This window comes from Diadema setosum, chromosome 13 (assembly GCF_964275005.1).
Source record: "Diadema setosum chromosome 13, eeDiaSeto1, whole genome shotgun sequence".
Lineage (NCBI taxonomy): Eukaryota > Metazoa > Echinodermata > Echinoidea > Diadematoida > Diadematidae > Diadema > Diadema setosum.
Window position 1 is genome coordinate 20,926,394 of NC_092697.1, and position 22,199 is coordinate 20,948,592.

At 40.9% G+C, this 22,199-nt stretch overlaps 1 protein-coding gene across 1 annotated transcript in view; it reads right to left on the reverse strand.

Moving 5' to 3' along the window:
* The window catches only part of LOC140236756 (lactoperoxidase-like), a 67,039-nt gene that overhangs the window by 27,441 nt on the left and 17,399 nt on the right, over positions 1-22,199 (reverse strand). Inside the window, exons 5-8 of the mRNA XM_072316684.1 lie at positions 15,624-15,794; positions 12,735-13,004; positions 8,531-8,813; positions 1,220-1,412 (exon numbers count right to left, since the gene is read on the reverse strand). Of these exons, the coding sequence (XP_072172785.1) occupies positions 1,220-1,412; positions 8,531-8,813; positions 12,735-13,004; positions 15,624-15,794 (917 nt within the window). The remainder of the gene's footprint in view (positions 1-1,219; positions 1,413-8,530; positions 8,814-12,734; positions 13,005-15,623; positions 15,795-22,199) is intronic.

The window sequence follows — 22,199 nt, forward strand, 5'->3', positions numbered from 1 at the left end:
TTGAAAAATAAAATACTGAAAATATCAGATCTGTTCAGTTACAACGTCGGCATATTTATATATGTACAAATTTTCTGCCAACGAGTTACCGGATGTTTTTACTCGCATGTTCAGGAAAAACTATTTGATTCATAGTTATCCTACCCGCCAAAGTGACGCATTTCACCTTCCACGTAATCGAGCAATTTTCGCTAAAAAAAACGATAATGTATACGGGCCCTACATACTGGGATGACCTCTCCCCCGAAATAACAAGCTGCTCGTCTTTATATTCCTTTAAACGTAAATTAAAAGAGTTTTTATTGAGTGCATATTTTGCAGACACTGAATAGTCGTAATGTCTTATGTAATACTGTGGTATGTTATTGTCCAATCAAACATTTTGTCAACACGTTACAGATTCCATTTAGGGTCTTGCCATCAGGCTCTCTGAATTCATCATTAGCAATTCCACATTCTACTTCGTTTCCCTCTCTTCCTCTTTCCCTCTACCCCTCTCTAACTTTCTATGCAGAGCTTGACGGCAGGCACCAAATGGCTTAATAGCTGTACATGTTACTTTTTGTGTCTTACTGATCATATCCTGGTGACAGTTTTAATGCAACAATAGTTTATAGTATATATACCAACGTAGGCTTTATAGTAATGATGGCTCGGTCACAGTAAGTTCATATTAATGTATAGTTTGTTTGTTTTTCTTCTTCTTCTTTTTTATTACATAAAATTTGGCAACCTTACATCATCATTCTGGTCTTATCTTCTATCCGTCCGTTTCTCTTTCACAAACACTGATTACTCGTGGCTTACAGCCAAACAAGCTAGCTTTCATGTAGGTCCCGTCATACTTCTCTTTGATCAACCCCATTTCGATTTCGATTTTGACCAGTTATCATTACATGTAATTACTGTGTTATCACCATGTATATTGTTTGCTTTCTGCACATTGTTCACAAGGTAAAAGAACTTGTCTGGTTTCTGTTGTAATGTTCATAAATGAGAAGTATGAAATAAATGAATTGAATTGAATAATCAGTGCATAATTATATAGTTTGTTTTAGATGTTTAACTAGCATTACTATGATAATGTATGCCATTGCATATGGTATAAGGTTGGCCTAATAACTGAGCTGGAACTTAACAGATGCATTTCCACGTGTACATATGATTTGTCCTGCCGCCAATGTTCAACTTTTCCGTAAAAGACAGATTACTCCAGTACCTGACTATGTCCCAAGCGGAAGGCGGCGGCGGCAAACACGTTAGGGATAGTGGCATCAAGTTCTGGGTCGTATGCTGGTACTGGAACGCCAATGGGCTTTATCTCCAACTGCTTCAAGTGGGCCACTGCGGGCCCCAGGAGAGCAGGGAGATACTCGTTGTAGACAATATGCTGCCAGATCCCTACTGCAATTCTGCAACATGTTGAAATCGGGATTTTAGAGTTCATTGCATGAAATGTCTCAATTGTTTTGAATTGTGGAGAAACATTAGGTCATATTTCATCTTATCCATATATTTCTACACATTTAAAATCTACATGCTTTGATACCTATTAACATCGAAAAAGCATAAAGACCGTAATCAAAGTTGTCAGCCAAAGAATTATGACAATTAATAAGGTTCAATCTCGAGCCAAAACCAGTCACCTAAATAATACTATATTGGTAGAGTAGGCAGTTTCAATGGCCTCACAGTACAACGAGAAATATAATCAATATATAGACGATCAAAATGAATTTACGTCCCTGACATTTTAAAGATATTTTATTTTGTTTCAATATTGCTTTTTTTTTTTTGCCGAATGCAGGAGGTAATCATAATTATTATATTCACACAGTGCACCTTGACGTGGACAGACACTTAGGCGTACATGCTCAGGAGCATAAGTTAACAATTTTGATTTGTAAACTGCTTTCCAAAGGTCTACCTGTGACCTAAATTCAATTAGAAAAATAAAAACAATATAATATACAGTCAAACCTGCCTTAGCGGCCATCTGCTCATAGCGGCCACTGAAAATACCCCGTACAAAATTGCTGCATTATACTGTAGACTCTAGCGGTCACCTGCCTATCGCGGCCAGCGGCTACTCATTTTGTATCTCGTGGTGAATATCTAGCTGGATATAGCGGCCTCAAAAATTTAGCTGGGTCATTAATCAACTACATTTTTATGAATACTTGGCTTTTACGTTAATTGCGTGAATTCTACCGCGTCCTATCTCAGTTACGACCACAGGCATGAATGACAACTTACAGCTCTTCGCCGTGAAAAGCCCCGCCGTTCTACCACTTACTTGAATATCTAGGCTTCAGTAATGCCGTCCTGAATAGATACTACAAAGGCAAAGACTCCTAAAAGGCTCCTAATAACAACTTAGAATTATACCAAAATGCCGACTAATTAGTGATTTAAATCCCTTTGAATATCCCTATGAGGACATAGGGATACTTGTCTGGGTATTGTTTGTTACCTCAGCTCCGCAAATTTTTGACCCCGTCGAACTCGCTCGTGAACCCCATTCATGCAAAACCTTTACGAATCATTTCCTCAGGCTCGAAATGCTATTCAAAAATTCGAGTTGTAGTGTTGTAGACCACCACTGTGGTCTAGCGCCCCCTGTTGTTGAAATGTATGCGAACACCAGAAATGGCAGAATAAACAGCCAGAAGTGAAACGTCAGATTCGCCGTGATATTTCTCTTTATTGGGTCGTCCAAGTTGGCAGTCCGTAGATTTGTAAGCCTCTAATACGAATCACACAACTCTACAATGGCGACGAGGAGTCTGTAATGTGCTTACGAGCCCATGTTTTCTGCAGATTGGCGGGCCCCAACGAATGCTTCTGTAACGTGATAGCAATGCAGTAATTCATCCCTGTAGTCCCATGCATTGTCATCAATGGTGTCAACAAGTGTATGACGTCGTCACAGTGAGCTGAGTGAGTACCAGTAATCGTAGCCTTCGTTTGTCTTTGAATACACAATCAGAATGAGTGCATTACCAGTTTCCCACCATTTCTAGATACTGATAACAACCCTGGCCGTCAGTGGACCAAGTGGCTAAGTCGCTTTGAACGGCTGGTGGCATTAGACATCTCCTCAGCCAAACAAAAGAGAGCACTCTTGCTCACTATGCTGGACCGAAAGTTGACGAAATTTTTGATACCCTCCAAAACGTTGGTGACGATGATGATTATGACATGGTGGTCGATGCCTTAAACAAGTACTTTCAGCCAAAATCCAATTCAATGTATGAGGTGTACATCTTCCGTCAGGGAAAGCAAGAACAAACCGAGTCCCTAGATCAGTATGTTACTCGCCTTCGCCAACTCGCAAAGAATTGCAAGTTTACAGACACTGATAGGGAAATAATGGCTCAGGTCATCACTCACTGCCAGTCTCCGAAGCTCAGACGGCAAGCCCTCAGCAAGGGGGACGATCTCACACTGACCAAATTGTTGGATATTGGGCGGGCTTTGGAAGCCAGTGAGGTACAGGCCAGAGTTTTCGAATCACCTGACACCACTCACAATGCTGTCAATGCTACGAGAGGTCGCAGTTCAGTGGAATAGGGGCCGCAGACCCCCAGGGGCGAATAAGTCATCCCATTCAGAAGTTACAGACGGGACGGCCAGAAGCAACATGTCCATAACCAAAACGCCACACGTCCTCAAACGACACCAAAGCCTTCTTGGACATGCTATTACTGTGGAGGCCTATACCTCCATCAAACGTCCTGCCCAGCAGCAGGAAAGCAGTGCAAGGCGTGCAAGAAAATGGGCCATTTCGCCAAAGTATGCCGTTCCTCATCACGGAGAGGGAAAATCAACAATGTAAAGGATGGTGATGATGCGACTGGAACCAGTGCCAATCAACTAGATGATGAATATTCATTCACCATTTGAGACAAAATCTATAGTGCTCAGAACGGACACAAGCACTTGCCCACTACACAGCTGATGGTTGGTGACAAAGGAATGGAGGCGATCATCGATTCTGGGGCAACAGTAAATATCATGGACGCACCCACATTCCATGACCTGAAAACCACGCACAAGTTCAAACTGCATAAGGCCCATTCACACACTTTTCCATATGGATCAGATGAGCCCATTCCAGTCATTGGTGTTGTAAATGTGCCTCTCCAGACGAAACAACACACACGCTGTGACGCACAATTTTTCGTTGTGAAGTCAAACACAGGCAATTTGCTGAGTTTTGAGACTGCATCCATGCTCAGATTGATCACCATCAACAAGGTATCTACCACTCTGACTGACGAGATCTTCACGAATTATGCAACTCTGTTCCAGGGCACAGGAAAGGTGAAGGGCAAACAAATCAAGCTGCATATCAATCAAGAGGTGAAACCAAAGCAACAGAAGCATCGCCGTATCCCGTTCCACGCAAGAAAGGATGTGGAGAAGGAACTAGAGAGATTAGAGAAAGAGGACATAATCGAGAAAATCGATGGACCTACCGCTTGATCAGCCCCATTGTTGTAGTACCGAAATCTGACGGACAGGTACGCATTTGTATTGACATGAGAGAAGCCAATCGTGCATAGAACGAGAGAGACACCCAATGCCCACGCTGGATGAACTCAGAGAGGACATGAATGGTGCAACAGTCTTCAGCACTCCAGATCTCACAGCAGGCTACCACCAGTTTGAGTTACGCGAAAGCAGCAGATACATCACAACATTCAGCACTCATGTTGGCCTCAGGAGATACAAGGGACTAATGTTTGGGGTCAATTCAGCTAGTGAAATTTTCCAGGCTGCAGTGGCTGAACTCCTGAGAGGACTAGATGGTGTGAAAAATGTGTCAGACGACATAATCATCTACGGGAAAAATCAGGCTGAACATGATTCCCGACTGAAAGCAGTGCTAGATCGACTCAACTCTCACAATGTCAGACTCAAGAGAGATAAGTGTCAATTCTCACAACCCTCTGTGACATTCTATGGTCATGTCTTCAGCAGGCAAGGATTGAGCCCAGACCCAAGGAAAATCGAGGCCATAATCAATGCTGACGCCCCTCAGAATGCCAAAGAGATGAAGTCACTACTAGGCCTGGCATCCTACATGTCCAGATTCATCCCGGACTATGCTGCACTTACAGCACCCCTCCGAGCGTTGACTCGTCAGGATGTACAGTGGACTTGGGGAGAGCCGGAAATCAGAGCATTCGAGAAACTGAAAGAGGTACTGACAAACGCACAGACAATGTCATACTTTGATCCAACCAAACCCACAGTACTACTGGTGGATGCGAGCCCCAAAGGCCTAGGTGCGATGCTCTGCCAAAACAACCAACCAATTTCGTATGCGAGTAGATCCTTGACAGACACCGAGACCAGATACTCCCAAACGGAGAGAGAGATGCTTGCTGTTGTTTGGGCAGTGGAACGATTCCACCTCTACTTGTACGGTGCTCAATTCCAGGTCATCACAGACCATAAACCTCTGCATAGGATCTTTGAGAAGCAAACCCCTATGTCTGCCAGAATCGAACGGTGGAGACTGAGACTGATGCCATATAACTGCAAATTGCTGTACAGACCTGGCAGAGATGAGGAAAACCCAGTCGACTATTTGAGCAGACACCCAGACAAAGTAGAAGTACACTCACCAGACAGAGATAGCCAGTACCTGAACTATGTCTGCAGCCATGCAGTACCCAAAGCAATGACATTGGCTGAAGTGACGCAAGCCACATTGGAAGATGAGAATCTCCAACTTTTGATGACAGCCATCGAGACACAGGGACACAAACATTGGAACAGGCCAGAACTGATGCCATTCCAGTCAAGCAGAGAGCAATTTTCGGTGCATGAAGGCGTGATCCTCGGGGGAAACAGACTAGTATTCCCAACAAAATTGGTCAACAAGGCCCATGCCTCACACCAAGGAATAGTGAAAACATGGCGCCTCCTCAGAGAAAAGGTTTGGTTCCCAAGGCTGGATCAGATGGTGGAAGAGAAGGTGAGGTCATGCATACCTTGCCAAGCTGCCGTATCAGATGGAGCTGAGAGACCGGAACCCCTCAGAACCTCCCAGATGGACCATGGCAAGAAGTGTCGGCTGATTTTCTCAGTCCACCACCATCAGATGAATACCTGCTAGTTGTAATCGACGAGTACAGCAGATACCAGGAATTTTAAATAGTTTCTTCGACATCACAACCCTTCCTGCCCTCGACGCAATATTTGCTCGACAAGGTGTGCCGGTTACCGTCAAAAGTGACAATGGACCTCCATTCAGTGGCCATGAGTTCAGCGCATTTGCCGATCGCCTGGGGTCCAACCATAATAATGAAGGTGACTCCATACTGGCCTAGAGCTATTGTAGCTGTTGAACGGTTTAACAGAGCCCTTGTGAAAGTCATCAGAACAGCTCACACTGAGAGACGAAGCTGGAAACAGCAACTCTTCAAGTTTCTCAGAGCTTATCGAGCCAGTTCAATTCTCAACTACGAGATGTGAGCACGACGATCCAGTAGATGACGTCGACTGCCAGTTCAATCCTACGACCATGAACTTTGAGCGGTTGCAGTATTAAGTTTTGTAGGTTTTAGACCTTTTGGTTGTACTTGTTTGTTTGTTTTTTCAAAAAAAAAATAAGGAAAATTAGGTGAACTAAAGAGTTTGAACATTCAGGAAAATTGAATGGAAATTATATGAAAGTTCATGCTGGACTTTGAATACGATTGCATGATACGAACTTTGGACTCCACATTCTGCGGTCATTTACGCTATACTGATCCGGTTGCAAATATCCTGCTCTGTATACCACAATATTGAACTCTGAACATTGAACTCTAAATTCTGAACTCTTTTTCTGTGAACACAACAATCTGTTTTATTCATCAGATTGTTATATATTTTTTATGCTCTCAAGACATGGCGCTTATACTGGACAATTACTGGACTGTGAAGTTTTTGGAATGAGAAGTTCACTCTTATGCTGTCAAGTGTTTCAAGCATTTAGGTGTTTTAAGAGTTACAGTGTTTTAAGTGTTTTAAGTGTTTCAAGCCAAAACTTCTGGAATTCTAGAGTCATCTGAAAAGAAACTTTTGAAAAAAACAACAAAAATTATTTGGAAACCATATTTCTGATAATGTGCATTACAGACACAGCACATATTTCATACGCTTCTGAAAGAATGGTTTTGCACAAGTTTTAGTAAAAAAAAAAATATAGGATGTTTGGAGTTAAAACAAAAAAAAAAATAAGAGAAGGGTGATGTAGTGTTGTAGACCACCACTGTGGTCTAGCGTCCCTGTTGTTGAAATGTATGTGAACACCAGAAATGGCAGAATAAACAGCCAGAAGTGAAACGTCGGATTCGCCGTGATATTTCTCTTTATTGGGTCGTCCAAGCTGGTAGTCCGTAGATTTGTCAGCCTCTAATACGAATCACACAACTCTACACGAGTGAAAAGCTGCTCATGCAATTTTTTTTTTTTTTTTTTTAGAACAACATTCTGCATTTTATGCCATTATACTACGTGCAAATGTTGGAATTCAAAATAGCAACCGACCTGTCTATAGTGGCCCCTTTTTGTCGTTTCCCTTGGGTGGCCGCTATACAGACAGGTTTTACTGTATACTCATACATCCCTGCCTTGTTACTGGAGCATAATATAACAGACCGGGAAATCATTATTCCGAGAGAGATTTCGACACGCTCAAGTAGGCATTAAATGTTAACATGTGGCATTGGGAATTGTCATCACTTAAAGCACATAAGGAAGTCCCTGAAATGATTATGAAGTCGAAGTGTGACAAAACGATAATTGATACACGAATCTGCTACTACTGAAAAAATATTCCCTAATGATAATGATAAACTGCCATCTACTCAAATTGCCCAGGTGAGGACAGCATGCGTAACAATATGTTACAATCCCTACATAGTGCTACTACTGATAATGATGATATTTAATGATGCTACTGATACTGACAGTAAAAACATCGATTGTAATTTGGTAATCAACTTCTGTTTAGAGGTTTTTAATGAACATAATACTTTTAGAATTATATTCTAATATCTGCACCAACATGAATCTGGATCATAAAAGTCGAGCTGATTTACTTTCGAATTTTAAAGTGTTGTTTGACTCAAAATCATTGTTTTTTAGTTTTTATTTGTTAAGTTTATTTAAAAACTTTGTGTATTCAGTGAGACAATTTTCTTTATTAGCACTTCCTTCCAGGGGCGGATCCAGGAATTCCGTAAAGGGCGGCTCCTTTACATAATTAGGGGGGGGGGGGGCGCATACCCCCCACATTTCTCTAGAAATTTTCTTTTGTTTTTAACACAAAATAAAGAGAGGGCGCGCGATCGGTGCGTCCCCGCGTGGATCCGCGATTGTCTTCTGTGTGTAACAACGGCACAAAGTTCCTGTATACCCCCATCCTGCAGCCTCCACACGGTCAAACATGCAAATAGAGAAACAGGATACCCCCCCCCCAAAAAAAAAAAAAAAAAAAAAAAGGAGAGAGAGAGAGAGAAATACATACTTTCGCGACTCATTGTAAATCTTCTCTTCTGTCCAAGCATGACCATTGAGTTTTTCCAACTGGTCGGCTATGTCGTTGTGAAAACGGACAAAGATTGTGTGCAGGGCCGTGAGCACAGGCTGCTCAGCTGCGCGCTCGTCGCCTCCCAAGCCGCAGTCAAACAACCCGTCTATCTTGTCGACGCACATCGTGTTATGCGTGTCATGTGGCAGTTGCGGCTTCAACACAGGGCCATTGTAAGCGACATTTGTAGACGGATCAAACGTACGCAGTTTCGCCGAATCTAGAGTGAGATATCACATCACAAGTCAGTTACAACTTACAACACCTACATTTAAATGACAGGATATCTGTTGTGACTATATTTATTTTTTTTTTTACCTATCGTCCAGCAATATTCATGTTTTATTAACATTTCTCACACGAAGATGCATGCGTTGGTTTTATTCCATTCATGAGTTTCGTCGGAGCTTGTCAGATCCCGAAAGGATATCACATCGTTTTAGTCAGCAACAGCAGGGTTTCGAATAGAGACGATGTAGGTATAAGCTATACGAGGATATAAATACTTTCTCAAATAAAGCAAACTCTTATGATTGCTCCTCCTTGAAAATGGAACTTTTCTTGACAATGCATCAAAATAATGTATTTGTAAGAATGCCCAGCTTGGGCAATTATGTTAGTTATGCAGTTATTTCCTTAGAAAGATATGGTTTAAGGTCACGAAAAAGTAACCCTTTCTTTTACCCGTCCCGCCCTATGTCTGTTTAAATCAACACAAAATCAGGGAAATCACCAGTAAAATTAAGCGCTGTAGGGTTGTAGCTCATTGATAACAGAAATCACAGAATGATGATGCACTGAGGTATTGTATAACTTCGGTCAATCAAAGACAAATGTACAGGTTTTCTATACACTGTATGTGTGTGTGTGCGTGTGTGTGTGTGTGTGTGTGTGTGTAAGTATTAATGGACTGTGAAGGTGTCAAATCAACTATCTGAGATAGATATCACATCATTGCGGTCGCATTTCCAAAAGATACGGAGAATTCTAAGAGGTGACTCAGTATATTAGGCAGATAATTATCACGAATGCCACGTTTTGAAAAGACTAGGGTTACACGACCTATACACGGGAAAGAGTGTGTTAATGATAATGTGCATTTCTATAGTAAATAAAAATCTTGCCAAATTTAGGCAATTTCCTCATCATTTTCGTTTGTCTATGTTTCATGAACCAGGCCGGAAGAATCCGAGCTTAAAGGGTGTGTACAGTTCTGGTCGAGGTGAGGATTTAGCTTTTAACATTTTGCGAGATATTCAGAAACCACTCTATGAAATGTCAAAGAGCATGCAATTCCAAGGGGTATCAAAAGTTTATTTGATGAAAATTGGTTTTGAAATGGCTGAGATATCCAAAAACAAGGTGAAACAAAGAGATCCTAATAAAAGGCGTGGCCTGTAGTCTTTTTTTATTATCACTATTTTGGATATCTCAGCCATTTGAAAACCAATTTTCATCAAATAAACGTTGAATCCTTCTTAAAATTACATGCTCTTTCATATTTATAAAAGGTTTCTCATTATCTTATATAGGAATGTTCAAAACATGAATCCCCACCTCAACCAGTACCGTACAGCCCCTTTAAAGGAAATAAGTATTCTTATTAAGGGCATTATCATTACTATGTGGATATCCATGACTGTGATGAAAATTTCCTGAACTGAATAAACGTATTATTGGTAGAAAAATGAAATGTCGAAAGCAGCCGAACAGAATGGAGTTTTTTATTTTTTTTTATTTTTTTTTTAATATTGCAACGTACAGTTGTACATACTTTAACACTATACCCATCATGCCCACAGATATTTATGGACAACAAAAATCAACTCTTTACTGTTCAACTATAGAACTTGTAATCACGTCGAATTGACAAATAATTCAAGAAATGCGTTTTCGCAAGGAAATGCGGTCATACGGCATGTTTACGACACACTTACGTATTCTATACGTATTCGTGTTCATTGTCACAACACTACTTGCAGTATTTTTTCTTTTCTTTTCAGGTTTCGAAGACTTCAACTTTCGAATATCTTAATATCGTACCTCACTTATAATGATCATTCAAGATTCTGATACTCGGGTGTTTCAGAGCAAAGAAGTATTTAGAGAAACACCAGAATCTAAAGAATAAACAAACAAAAACAGAAAACAACAGGAAGCCTGAGAAATGAAGGCGGGTTTAGTTGCTGGCGACGTTTGTTATCTCGAAGGTAGGTTAATCTAATCTAATCTAATCTAATCTAATCTAATCTAATCTAATCTTATTCCTCTTTGAAAAGACTGGCCGTGGATTGTAGCAGTACGGTCAGAGGAGGAGGAGATGGTTGGGGCCGTGATATGAACAGATTAATAGTACGCGTAGTCTGTATTGTGACCACTGCTCTTAGGCACTTGATGCGCATGCGTAAGCTAAGCGATTGACATCATGCAAAAACTACGCGGGAAGAATGCTCATTTTATGCGCAGGGTTAGGCCTATACTCGGCCCAGCCCTGCACTGTACACGGGATCTAGGAGAGTTGGCTTGTACCTACAGCCGACATTTGTCAACTTCCACTGAATTTTACAAATGGAGAATGGACAAAACTGTGAGCTATCTAGAGTCTACACAAAATAAACCACAAGACACAGACACACCCACACAGACACACAAACACAAACACACACACACACACACACACAATAATTAGCAATTAGTAAGGATGCAAGCCAAATTTTGAATTCGGAAAGCTGTCAATCCTAAAAGTGTACTAAGGTTTTTAAAGAGAAACTAAGCGGGGAAAAGGATTATTGAAAGAAGATATCCCCTCCCACCAGTCGGAAGTTTTGTTTGTGTAACTGAAGTGACAGACATTGAGATTGAGACTTAAGATGAAGCATTTGGAAATCTGTCACTCTAAAAGTGTACTAAGTTTATAGGAAAAGGACCGAATGGGGGAAGGTGTGGGAGGGGTGTTGAACCCACCAATGTAAAAACGCCCACAAATATGAAAATACATCGCCCACAAATGTAGAAAATCGCCTACAAATGTATAAGAACTGGACATGAGAGAGAGATTTTGCATTTTCAGAATTTAAATCCAGCAATCTGGTGCACACTCTGGAAATGTTGGGACAGTTTTCTATCAAAAAAAGCTTCAATTCTTTATTTCGGGAATTATTGGGAAATAAAGGACGCTGATATGTTCGGCCCTCCCCCTCCCGTCCTCCAGTATCGGGGAGGATCTGTCAGTGTAAAAGTGTAAATTTGAAGGCCAAATTATCTATAAAAAAGGCAAGAAAATTTTCGTTTCTGGGGAACGGGGGGGGGGGGGGAGGGAGGGTAGTCGTGGCAAAACGATGTGCTTGCCCATTGATGGGGGGACTACCCCCTGCCTCCAGGATCGACGCCCCTATGGAGAGGGTTACTCTCTCCAACATGAGGAAGTGACAGACCTGGTGTACACTTTAGACGAAACATTTGGAAATTTGTCAATGACCGAACGGAGAGGGTATGGGAGGGGGTATGTCTATCCCCCTCTCACGCGAGGGGGATTTCGTATTTTCAGAATTGAAATTCAGTCATCCTTTGGTGAAATATAAAGACATTTTGCTATCAAAAAGGCAAGAAAATTTCCACATCTAGGGAATTGTGAGGGTGAGCAAAACGATATGTTTGCCCCCAATATTTTTACGGGAAACCCCCCCCCCCCCCCCCTATCGACGCCTCTGCATATGAGGGAACTTTTATAAATGAAAGATCTGCTGCACATTCTTTGATAAAATATTTGGAAATTGAATTATTATTTTGCAACGAAATGACAACATTTTGTAACTAAATAAACATTTCGTCCACGTTATGGTAATTTCGTTAACGAAACGGTCATTTTGTCGACGAAATGACCAATTTCGTAACGAAATATTCCGTGCGACTCTTGGCGGTCCATGTTTTTTGTCCATAGTTTAAACCATGGTTTTTGTCCATAGTTTAAACCATGGTTTCATTTGTACCACCTTCGTGAATTCGGGCCAAAGTGGCCAAAGTAGCATTATTTCATTGCAGTATCCAAACGAAAGTGAGGGAAAGTTGAATTTATAAAAGGAAAAGAAGAGTAGAGGCAAATTTCATATAAATGAATTGCAATGTGATTCCTGCTACTCACAGGTGCATTCATTGAGCTTCGTACGAAGTTCCCTTGCGTGCTTGTACGTTGATCCGTAGATCTGAGACCCATCCAAGTATGAGGTAATGTCATTGACATGCTCACGGCAACCTTCTGTAGAGTCTCGGTCAGCTAACCACCCGGGGACTCCCAGGGAGCGAGGCACTTCCATACATAGATCGTGGCCTTGGTAGAACGGATCATCCTGGGCGATTTTGATGGGGGAGCACGTAAACGAAGGCGAGTCGGAGGAACAGTTGTCGCAGGATTCTGATTGGAGATGAAGCAAGGTGTAGGTAAATTTTACTGAGTGATGAATATGCCACTCTTGCACGATATCCATCTTGGCGAATTTTGTGATAGTCGTCAAGAAATTGATTTGAAAGCTTGAAATGACTTTTCGTACAGGGACGAGCACAAGGAGGCATGAACAACAACGTCAACGACGACAACAACAACCACCTAACCCAAAACAAAACAAAACAAACACGAAGTTTATTTGTAATTTACGCTCAAAACCTGTGGTCTTAACTGTATATGGCGAAAATGCAACTAAGTGCCATGAGAGCAGTAATGAAGCTCATGGATAATTAATGGCATTCTTTGTTTCGTACATCGTATAGTTTCTTTCTTGTTAAATGCCAATATCAATTTCAAAATCTTCAGAGACGCATTCTTGATTCCACCACTGGATGACAGAGAAGTTATGAAGGAGGCTTTCACGATGCTTCTGCCACTTTACAATAAACAAGAATCTCAGGTGTCTACTCCCCGAGTATCGCAAGTTTGCCGCCCACGTATAGCCCGGCAGTCCAGAGGGTTTTGATTAGAAGAACGAGGTATCACTGAGTATAGTGGTGCTTATCAGGCCCACCATTACAGAGGTTTGGTGGGACATTTACAACAGAAATTTTGTCTGGCGTGGGTTTTTCCTTATACTCTGAATGTGGGATGACCATATAAATCTCAGAGTGGTTACAAGTAGTACCTTCTATATATTTATTGAGGCCAAATCTGGAAGCCCTTTAAGAGCGTCTGGCGGGCGATAGGCAGTAGAATTATATGGTCAATTTTCAATTTAATGTCAACTGAATTGAATTGAATTAAACCGAATTGCATTAAGCCTAATTCTAAAATAATGGTCCTCTGGGCCGACTGGCGGGCATTTTGCAGCAGAAATTTTGTCTGGCTGGGGCCATTCAGTACTCTCTAGAGTGAATTTGATAATTTGGCACCGGTTTCAAATGGTATACCTGCTATATTTGATTAAGGCGCATTTTGGAGCCTCTTAGTTTGCAGGCACAAACCCTTTGCGCCAAGACTTCTACATGCACAACTGGCACTGTACTGTCCCTTCGGCTACGGTGCAAGTGGTGCATCATAGTCTTGGCGCAGACTCCTTTACGATCAACGCCTGCAAAGTAGGGCCCCTTTAGGAGCGTCTGGTGGGCCCTTTGCAGCAGAGATTTTGTCCGGCAGGGGCCATGCGGTATACTCAGTGGGGTGGTCTCTTAAGTTTCCACTAGGTTGATAGATGTGGTACCTAGAATGTTTTATCTAAGGCCTTTTTGGGCCACTTAAGAGGGCCCTAGGGCCTACATGCAGCAGAAGCGACACGGCAGACGTCCATACTTGCGGATGGTAGATCCCCCTCTGTAACCCCACCACTCAAATATTGGTACATATATACAGTCAAACCTGTCATTAGCGGCCACCCGAGGGAGACGAAAAAAGTGGCCGCTATAGACAAGTCATCCAACTTTGTTGTATTGCCTACATGTACATGTATCATCGTTGTATACATCTATAAGTACTTACATGTATTTCATGTGTTTCATGCATTGAACAATGCCGGTGTTTATGAAATTATTGCACATCAGCATGTTTCCAGTCGTGAAGAAAGCTTAAAACTGATACAGTATTACTAAATGAGTGATAATTGCAGCGATGGCGAATAATGCTGGCGATCACTAAACGTTGCCCATGAATGACTGGCACGGCTACAAAGTAGAAAAACACGCTGAATTATCGGCTCTTTGGCCGCTACAGACAGGTTAAAATCTATATCCGCGGGAAACAACATTTGTGGCTGTTGGCCGTGTTAGACAGGAGGCCGCTATATACAGGGTCTTTATCAGGGTTTTTATCTCGGGGGGATTTTTCAGTGACCGCTATTTATAGACAGGTGGCCGCTAAGGTAAGTTTGACTGTACCTCGTTCGTCTATCCATAGTCTAATCAAAACCCTTTGGGCTGCCGGGCTATTCTTTCATGGCACTATAACGTCAGAAGGGCAACATGATAATTATAAATAAGCACACATACAGATGTGAAAACGGGGTGGGGGTGTGGGGGGGGGAGGGGGTGGCGGCATAGTGTCTATTTGCTATTAGTATCTTATCACATTAGAGTAATCTATGCATGCCAAATTTGTCGAAAGTTTGACTATGCATTTTCAAGGAGAAGATAATAATGCGAAAAATGATCCACAACTATAATTCCTGTCTCACGGGGGCACCTCTGGATCTGTCAAAAAACAAAAAACAAACAAACAAACAAAACAAACAAAAAAAAACGTCAATGTAAGCAATTTGTCAGAAAGTTGCAGTAGAGTCTATTTGTGTTCTATTTTATCACATAGCGAAATTTCGGGGCAAATTTGACCATGCATTTCCAAGAAAAAGATGAAAATCCAAAACTTGACTCACACTCTGGTTCCCGGGTCCAAACAGGGTTTGAACCAGATCTGATACGAACAAACTTAAAAATGCATTCACAAACGAGATTGCTTACAGTATATACGTTAGATCTGTCACTTTTGGTTAAAAAAAAAGAAAAGTAGGCATAGTAATAATATGAAGATTTAGCAACAAAGATTTCCCTAACTCACCGTTGAAGAGCGGCACAAGTGCAACATCATGATCAATGAACTGGCCCATGATAGCGAGTAGCATGGTGCCACTTGGATCCGGATCTGGTCCTTGAAAGTCGTTCTCGACGGCTCTGAACTCCACTGAGACTTCGCGTGGATTCGGGAGGCCCGCGACTGGCTTATACACGTCTGAAATGGATGTGAAAACATTGTTTGAAGCAGAAATGACATAATTAAGGTCTTCAGATATAGAACATTGCGGTGAAAGGCTGGGTTCACATAGGAGTATACTATTCGGGTATACGGTGCACGTTTTCAAGGGCACGCGAATAGCTGGAATCGAACGATAGGATTTCCTAATAGAGTCCATGGGCCGAGACCCGAAAAATGGGTTATTGGTACCACCTGAGGTGGCAAGTTTTAGTTGTGCATTTTGAAATGGCCCATATCTAAGGATTATATTTTGCTATGATAGCATTTCCAGAGTAGTAGCTTAGTCGGTTTATAGTGACCTCGTCTACAGCCACTCTGTCTATTTTCCAATTGGTCTACTGGCAAATCGTCTATTACCGATTCGTCTAATACCCATTTGGTCTACAACTTGTTTTGTCTAGTACACATATTGTCTAATAGTCACTTTGCCCACTACCCGTACTGTCTAATACCCAACTCGTCAAAGGAGCATTCGTTTACTGAGCAATTGATCTAATTAGTAGCCAAGTCGTCTATACTCACAATGTCTACTTGTCATGTCGTCTAATATCCATTTCGCCTACTGCCACTTTGTCTACTCCCACCTCGTCTACAAGTCATCTCGTCTACATTCACTTTGTCTAGTTATCATATCGTCCAACCCTTAGTTCGTCTATACCCAACATGGTCTATACCCATCTGGTCTACACCCAACTCGTCTACACCCAACTCGTCTACTCGCAACTGGTCTACACCCAACTGGTCTATACCCAACTGGTCTACTCCCAACTGGTCTACTCCCATCTGGTCTACTCCCATCTGGTCTACTCCCAATTCTTCTACTCCCAACTGGTCTACTCCCCAACTCGTCTACTCCCAACTCGTCTACACCCAATATTGGTCTACTCCCAACTGGTATACTCTCAACAATTTACCCAAACTGATCATTCCCAACTGGTCATGCTAATAATGAATATACCACGTTGCCTAGTGTCCAGTCCGTCTCACTGTCACGAACTATTCATAACCCTGCCCTGGTACAAAAATAAATAATAGTCTATTCTTTAAAGTTGTTAATTATTCCGCACATGCTGAATATGAAGACATATTAATGGTGAGACACGACTATCCAGTCAACACCCTGGCCGTAAAAATAACTAAACTAGACTTGGAATTTGTCAAGACTGACAAATTAGGTGATCCGATTTTTTTTTTTAATCAATGATTCGAGTCCTGATCGCAATAGGCATGACCATATAGGTTTCATCTGTGTTTAGAGATATTGGCCGTGTGATATTTGGATTCTCATTTAGAAAAGAGAGTCAGGTTTGCCATCTTTGGTACCAAATTCGGTATACACTATAACGAAGATACAGAATGAAGTATATTTGACCATTGACCCAACTTTGCACAGCCAAGATGGCATCTGAGCAAAAAGTGGTTATTTTGTGAAATGATTCTTGTAACATGGTCTTTGCGTGTGCAAAATATGGGAAAGATAGGACATGTATTCACCAAGATACAGGTTGAAACATTTATGACCTTTGACCCTAATTTACATACCCAAGATGGTGTCTGATCAAGTAGTTGTTATTTTATGAAATAATGTACGTGACATGAACTAAACATGTGCAAAATATGGGGGTGATAGGGGCCGTTTTTCTTGAGTTATTGCAAGGAAAGTTGCAGAGAGAAAGAAAACGAATTGTCAGTCATACGAAACAGAATTACATTTCGACCGCCCACCCCGTCCACCCCCGTCCATGCATGCAGCGATCTTGGCGGGATCCCGAATAAGGAATTATCTAGTAATATTTCATCGCGTTTGGTACACAAGTAAAGGTACAACGATCCGAGCGATGTGTGCGTGTAGTTGGATTGACACCGGATGCACGCGTATAATTACACATCCAGCACCACAACACAGCAAGTTTTTCACACTGTGACATTATTCTTTATATAAAAAGTCATAATTAGAACAAAAAAATTTAAACCAAATGGGGCACCAAGAGTGTTCAACCTATTTCAATGGGAAAGGAAACTAGATAAAGTAGACTTAAGTAAGGAATTTGGAGTAGACAAAAAAACAACAACAAGAACTACATAACAAGTAGACCAGTTGGGAGTAGACCAGTTGGGTGTAGACGAGTTGGGAGTAGACCAGTTGGGAGCAGACCAGTTGGGAGTAGACCAGTTGGGTGTAGACGAGTTGGGTGTAGACCAGTTGGGAGTAGACCAGTTGGGAGTAGACCAGTTGGGCGTAGACCAGTTGGGCGTAGACCAGTTGGGAGTAGACTAACTGTTTATTAGACTAATTGAGTATTAGACAAGGTGGATGTAGACCAATTGGCTATTAGACAAAATGGGCTGTAGACTATTTCATTCATAGACCTAATGATTAATAGACGAAATGGTCAATAGACATAATGGGTATTAGACGAAATGTGACTTAGACAAATTAGAGATTAGATTAAATGGTTAGTAGACGAAATTGCAATTAGACTAATTGGCATTTAGACAAAATGGTTCGTAGACGAGTTGGTAGTAGACGAAGCGAGTTTAGACGAGATGGCATTAGACTAGGTGAACAGTGGACAATGTGGTTGTAGACGAGGTGCCAGTTTACCGCTTAGTCATAGATTTCAGCCATTAACCCGACCAACACCAAATAGTTTTTGACGCTCTGTGACACAAAACAGGCAGAGTGTACCTTTTGATAATTTCAAGATTTTTCAATATATTCAGCATATGATGCTCTAAAAAATGACACCATCAAAATTTCACCAAAACGCCGGATGGGGTGCACTCAGTCAAAATGCTCTAAAAACAAAGAAAAAAAAAATCAAATTAATATTCAACTACTTTGTTCTAAATCATGTATTGGGCATGTGAAGTAAAACAGAATCAAATTGTGCTGTTATTTCAAATCTATAAAGACAAAAGAACAATTCTAAGCCTTAGTTTGACAAATTTAGTGCATTTAAAGGGCCAAATCTTGCAAGAAAGTTGTGTTTACCACATAAGAAATAAAGACAAAGTTAAAGAGGGCGCTATAACCGTTTTGATAATTAATGAATATTTCCTTAAAGGGATTGTATAGTTTTGGTTGAGACCTAATTTCAGGTTTCTAACATTTTTTGGTGAGATAATGAGAAACCTCTTATGAAATATGAAAGAGCATGTAATTCCATGAGGAATTCAACGTTTATTTGATGAAAATTGGTTTTGAAATGGCTGAGATATCCAAAACAGATTGATTCTAATGAAGTGTGGGACCCACACTTTTTTACGATCGCTTTGTTTTACTTTGTTTTTGGATGTTTCAGTCATACCAAACCCGATTTTCTTTAAATAAACTTTGAATTCCTCTTAGAATGGTATGCTCTGTACTATGTCATAAGTGTTTTCTTGGTATCTCGCTAAAAGTTAAAAGCCCAATTTTCATCTTCACCAATACTGTATAGGCCATCCCTTTAAGATAAGCTGACCTTTGTTGTGGTTCTGACTGTACATAATTCGCTGTATTGCTTTGAAGCAGATTAGCAGGCGCTATCACATTGTTATGGAGACGCTGCTATAAAATAGCATTATTTAAGACAAATATTACCTCGGAAAATGTAAAAACAAAATGCAATGAAAAACAAAACGTATCTAATCATATTTCATATGAAGAAATTATATCGAGCCATGCTAGAGACTTTTCCCAAACATACATCTTTGGGAAAGCACTAAAATTATTCACAACTTGATTTTGTATGCTGGTTGCAGTGATAACCAGAATGGGTCAACACAAATATATCATAATTATTTTGTTTTAAATTTGGAGATCATCGGATAAGAACCTGATCAGCAACGGATGTATGATATAAAAAGGGAGATGTTCGTCTCACCTTCCTAGGGAGCCCCTCACTTTTGGGCTTTTCAAGATCAACATATTAATATCAACATAATCCGACCCTAATAGCGGCATTCACATATAAATACAAATCTTACCACACAAATCCACACGACATGCTGGCCCATATATTTTGACTAAACTTCCACTTGAGTTACGTAACGCCAAGTCTATTTATTCATTTAAAAAAGCAGTAAAGAGAATGATGATCTCACAGTACCAGTGATACGCTATATGTAGAAACCACTAACAACTCATTCTTTGTTCATTGTTGTATCTATCATGTTTATTTCTGAGTCTTTGCGGATGCACCTGCAGTATACTGTCCTCCTCTATCTTAGTCATCTGTTAGTGTGATTCATTCATTCTCTGTTGTTCATTGTGCATTTTATATTGAGCAAATCACGGTTCTCTATAATAACGTCATGCCCTAAAAGGGCACATAGAATGTTATGCTTCCACTGGCGTAGCCAGGGGGGGGGGGGCGATCGCCCCCCCCCCCTAAGATTTGGACCGGGGATTTGGGAGGCGGAAAAAAAAATGCGTGTATACTGTATATGCATGCACATGAAGCGGGTCTCCTTTGCAACCTTTCATCAAATAAGATATTTTTTGAATATTTCACTCAAAGTGTGCACCAGATCGTTGAATTTCAATTCAAAATATGCAAAATCTCTCGTGCTTGGGAGGGGGATACCCCCTCCCAAACCCTCCCCCTCTGTGCCCCTTTCCCTAGCTTAGTACACTTTTTAGATTTACAAAAAATTATGAATAATTCTGAGTGCACAAGACTTATCACTTACATTCCGAAAACTCAAGGTTCCTGTCATGTATAAGGGGAATTTCTCCCTGCTCCCCGCCCCCCCCCCCCTTGCACCATGCATAGAAGTATAGACTGTGGCTATACCCAGATCGTTTTATTTCAATTCTAAAAACGCAAAAGCTCCGCGAGCGGGAGGAGGAATCCCCCTTCCTCTATATACCTCACTAGACTTTATACATACACACAGATGGTGCACATTCGGAATAAGAGCTAAATTCCGTGATTTTGTCACTTCGATGAAAAAGTATTGCAACCAAAAATTTGCAACAGATCGCTGAATTTCAGGTCTGAAAACGCAAAATCACCTTCGTGTGGGAGGGGATATGCCCCTATCTACACCCTCGTGTGCATACTTTTTCTGTTTGACTGCTGAACAGACGGTATTCATGATATTCAGTGTAAGAATATTGATATAAGAAGATAATTTAAATGATACCATTTTATAGGCAAATTGTTCAATAATAATATACACTAATTTATACTGCAACTTTAAACAAGTGGGACTGTTTCATTACGTTAAAACACGCAAAAACATGCATCAAATTGCACCATTTGCAACATCAAAATTCTCACCGTGGGAGGGGGTACACCCCCTCCCCTCCCCCCTCGCTCTCTCCGCTCTCTCGGGTTCAGTCGCGTTCATGATATTCAGTGAAAAAGAAGTAACACAAAAAGCGTATTCAAATGATAGCATTTTATAGGCATATTGTTCAATGATAATCTACATCAAAATATACTGCAACCTTAAACAAGTGGGACTGTTTCACGTCGATATAACGCGCAAAAACATGCATCAAATTGCACCATTTGCAACATCGAAATGCAAAAAGTTCTCACCGTGGGAGGGGGAACACCCCCTCCCCTCCCCCCTCGCTCGCTCTGCTCGCTCGGGTTCAGTCGCGTTCATGATATTCAGTGAAAAGAATTGATACAAGAAGTGTATTCAAAGTATACCATTATATAGGCAAATAATCTACATCAAAATATCCCTTATGGAAAGAACACAGTTTTACCACACTATGTAACACAGTGTGCAACACAGTGTCGAACACAGTGTGGAACACAATGTGTAACACAGTGTCGAACACATGTGTTTAATATGTGTTTAATATGTGATTTTGGGACGTGTGGTAACACTGTGTATTTACCACAGTGTGAAACACAGCGTCACCACACTGTGCAACATAGCGTTACCACATGGTCAAAAACACATATTAAATACACTGTGAATCAAACCACAGTCTCACACACTGTGACCACAGGGTTATAACCACACAGTCCTTTACACTTGTGGTAGTCACCACATAATCCACCACACTGTGGTATTAACCACATAGTCTACCACACTGTGGTAGTCACCACATAGTCCACCACAGTACAACGTGGTAGTCACCACATAGTCATCAAGTGTATCAAATACCACATAGTCATCAGGTGTATCAATATTTGTAATGCATGAAGGCACGGTTACTGACTAGATAACACTGTTACTGAATATGAAATAACCTTTTCATAACAAAATTTATGACATTGGGTATAACATAACATTATTAGACAATAGTTCAAAAGAAATCCCTTCACAAATACTTCGAATTACGAAGTATTTTATGAATTTTCTAAAATTTAGGTTGCTTTTAATGAATATTCATGAGCTATGCAAAATCTGTACCACAGAAATACCACA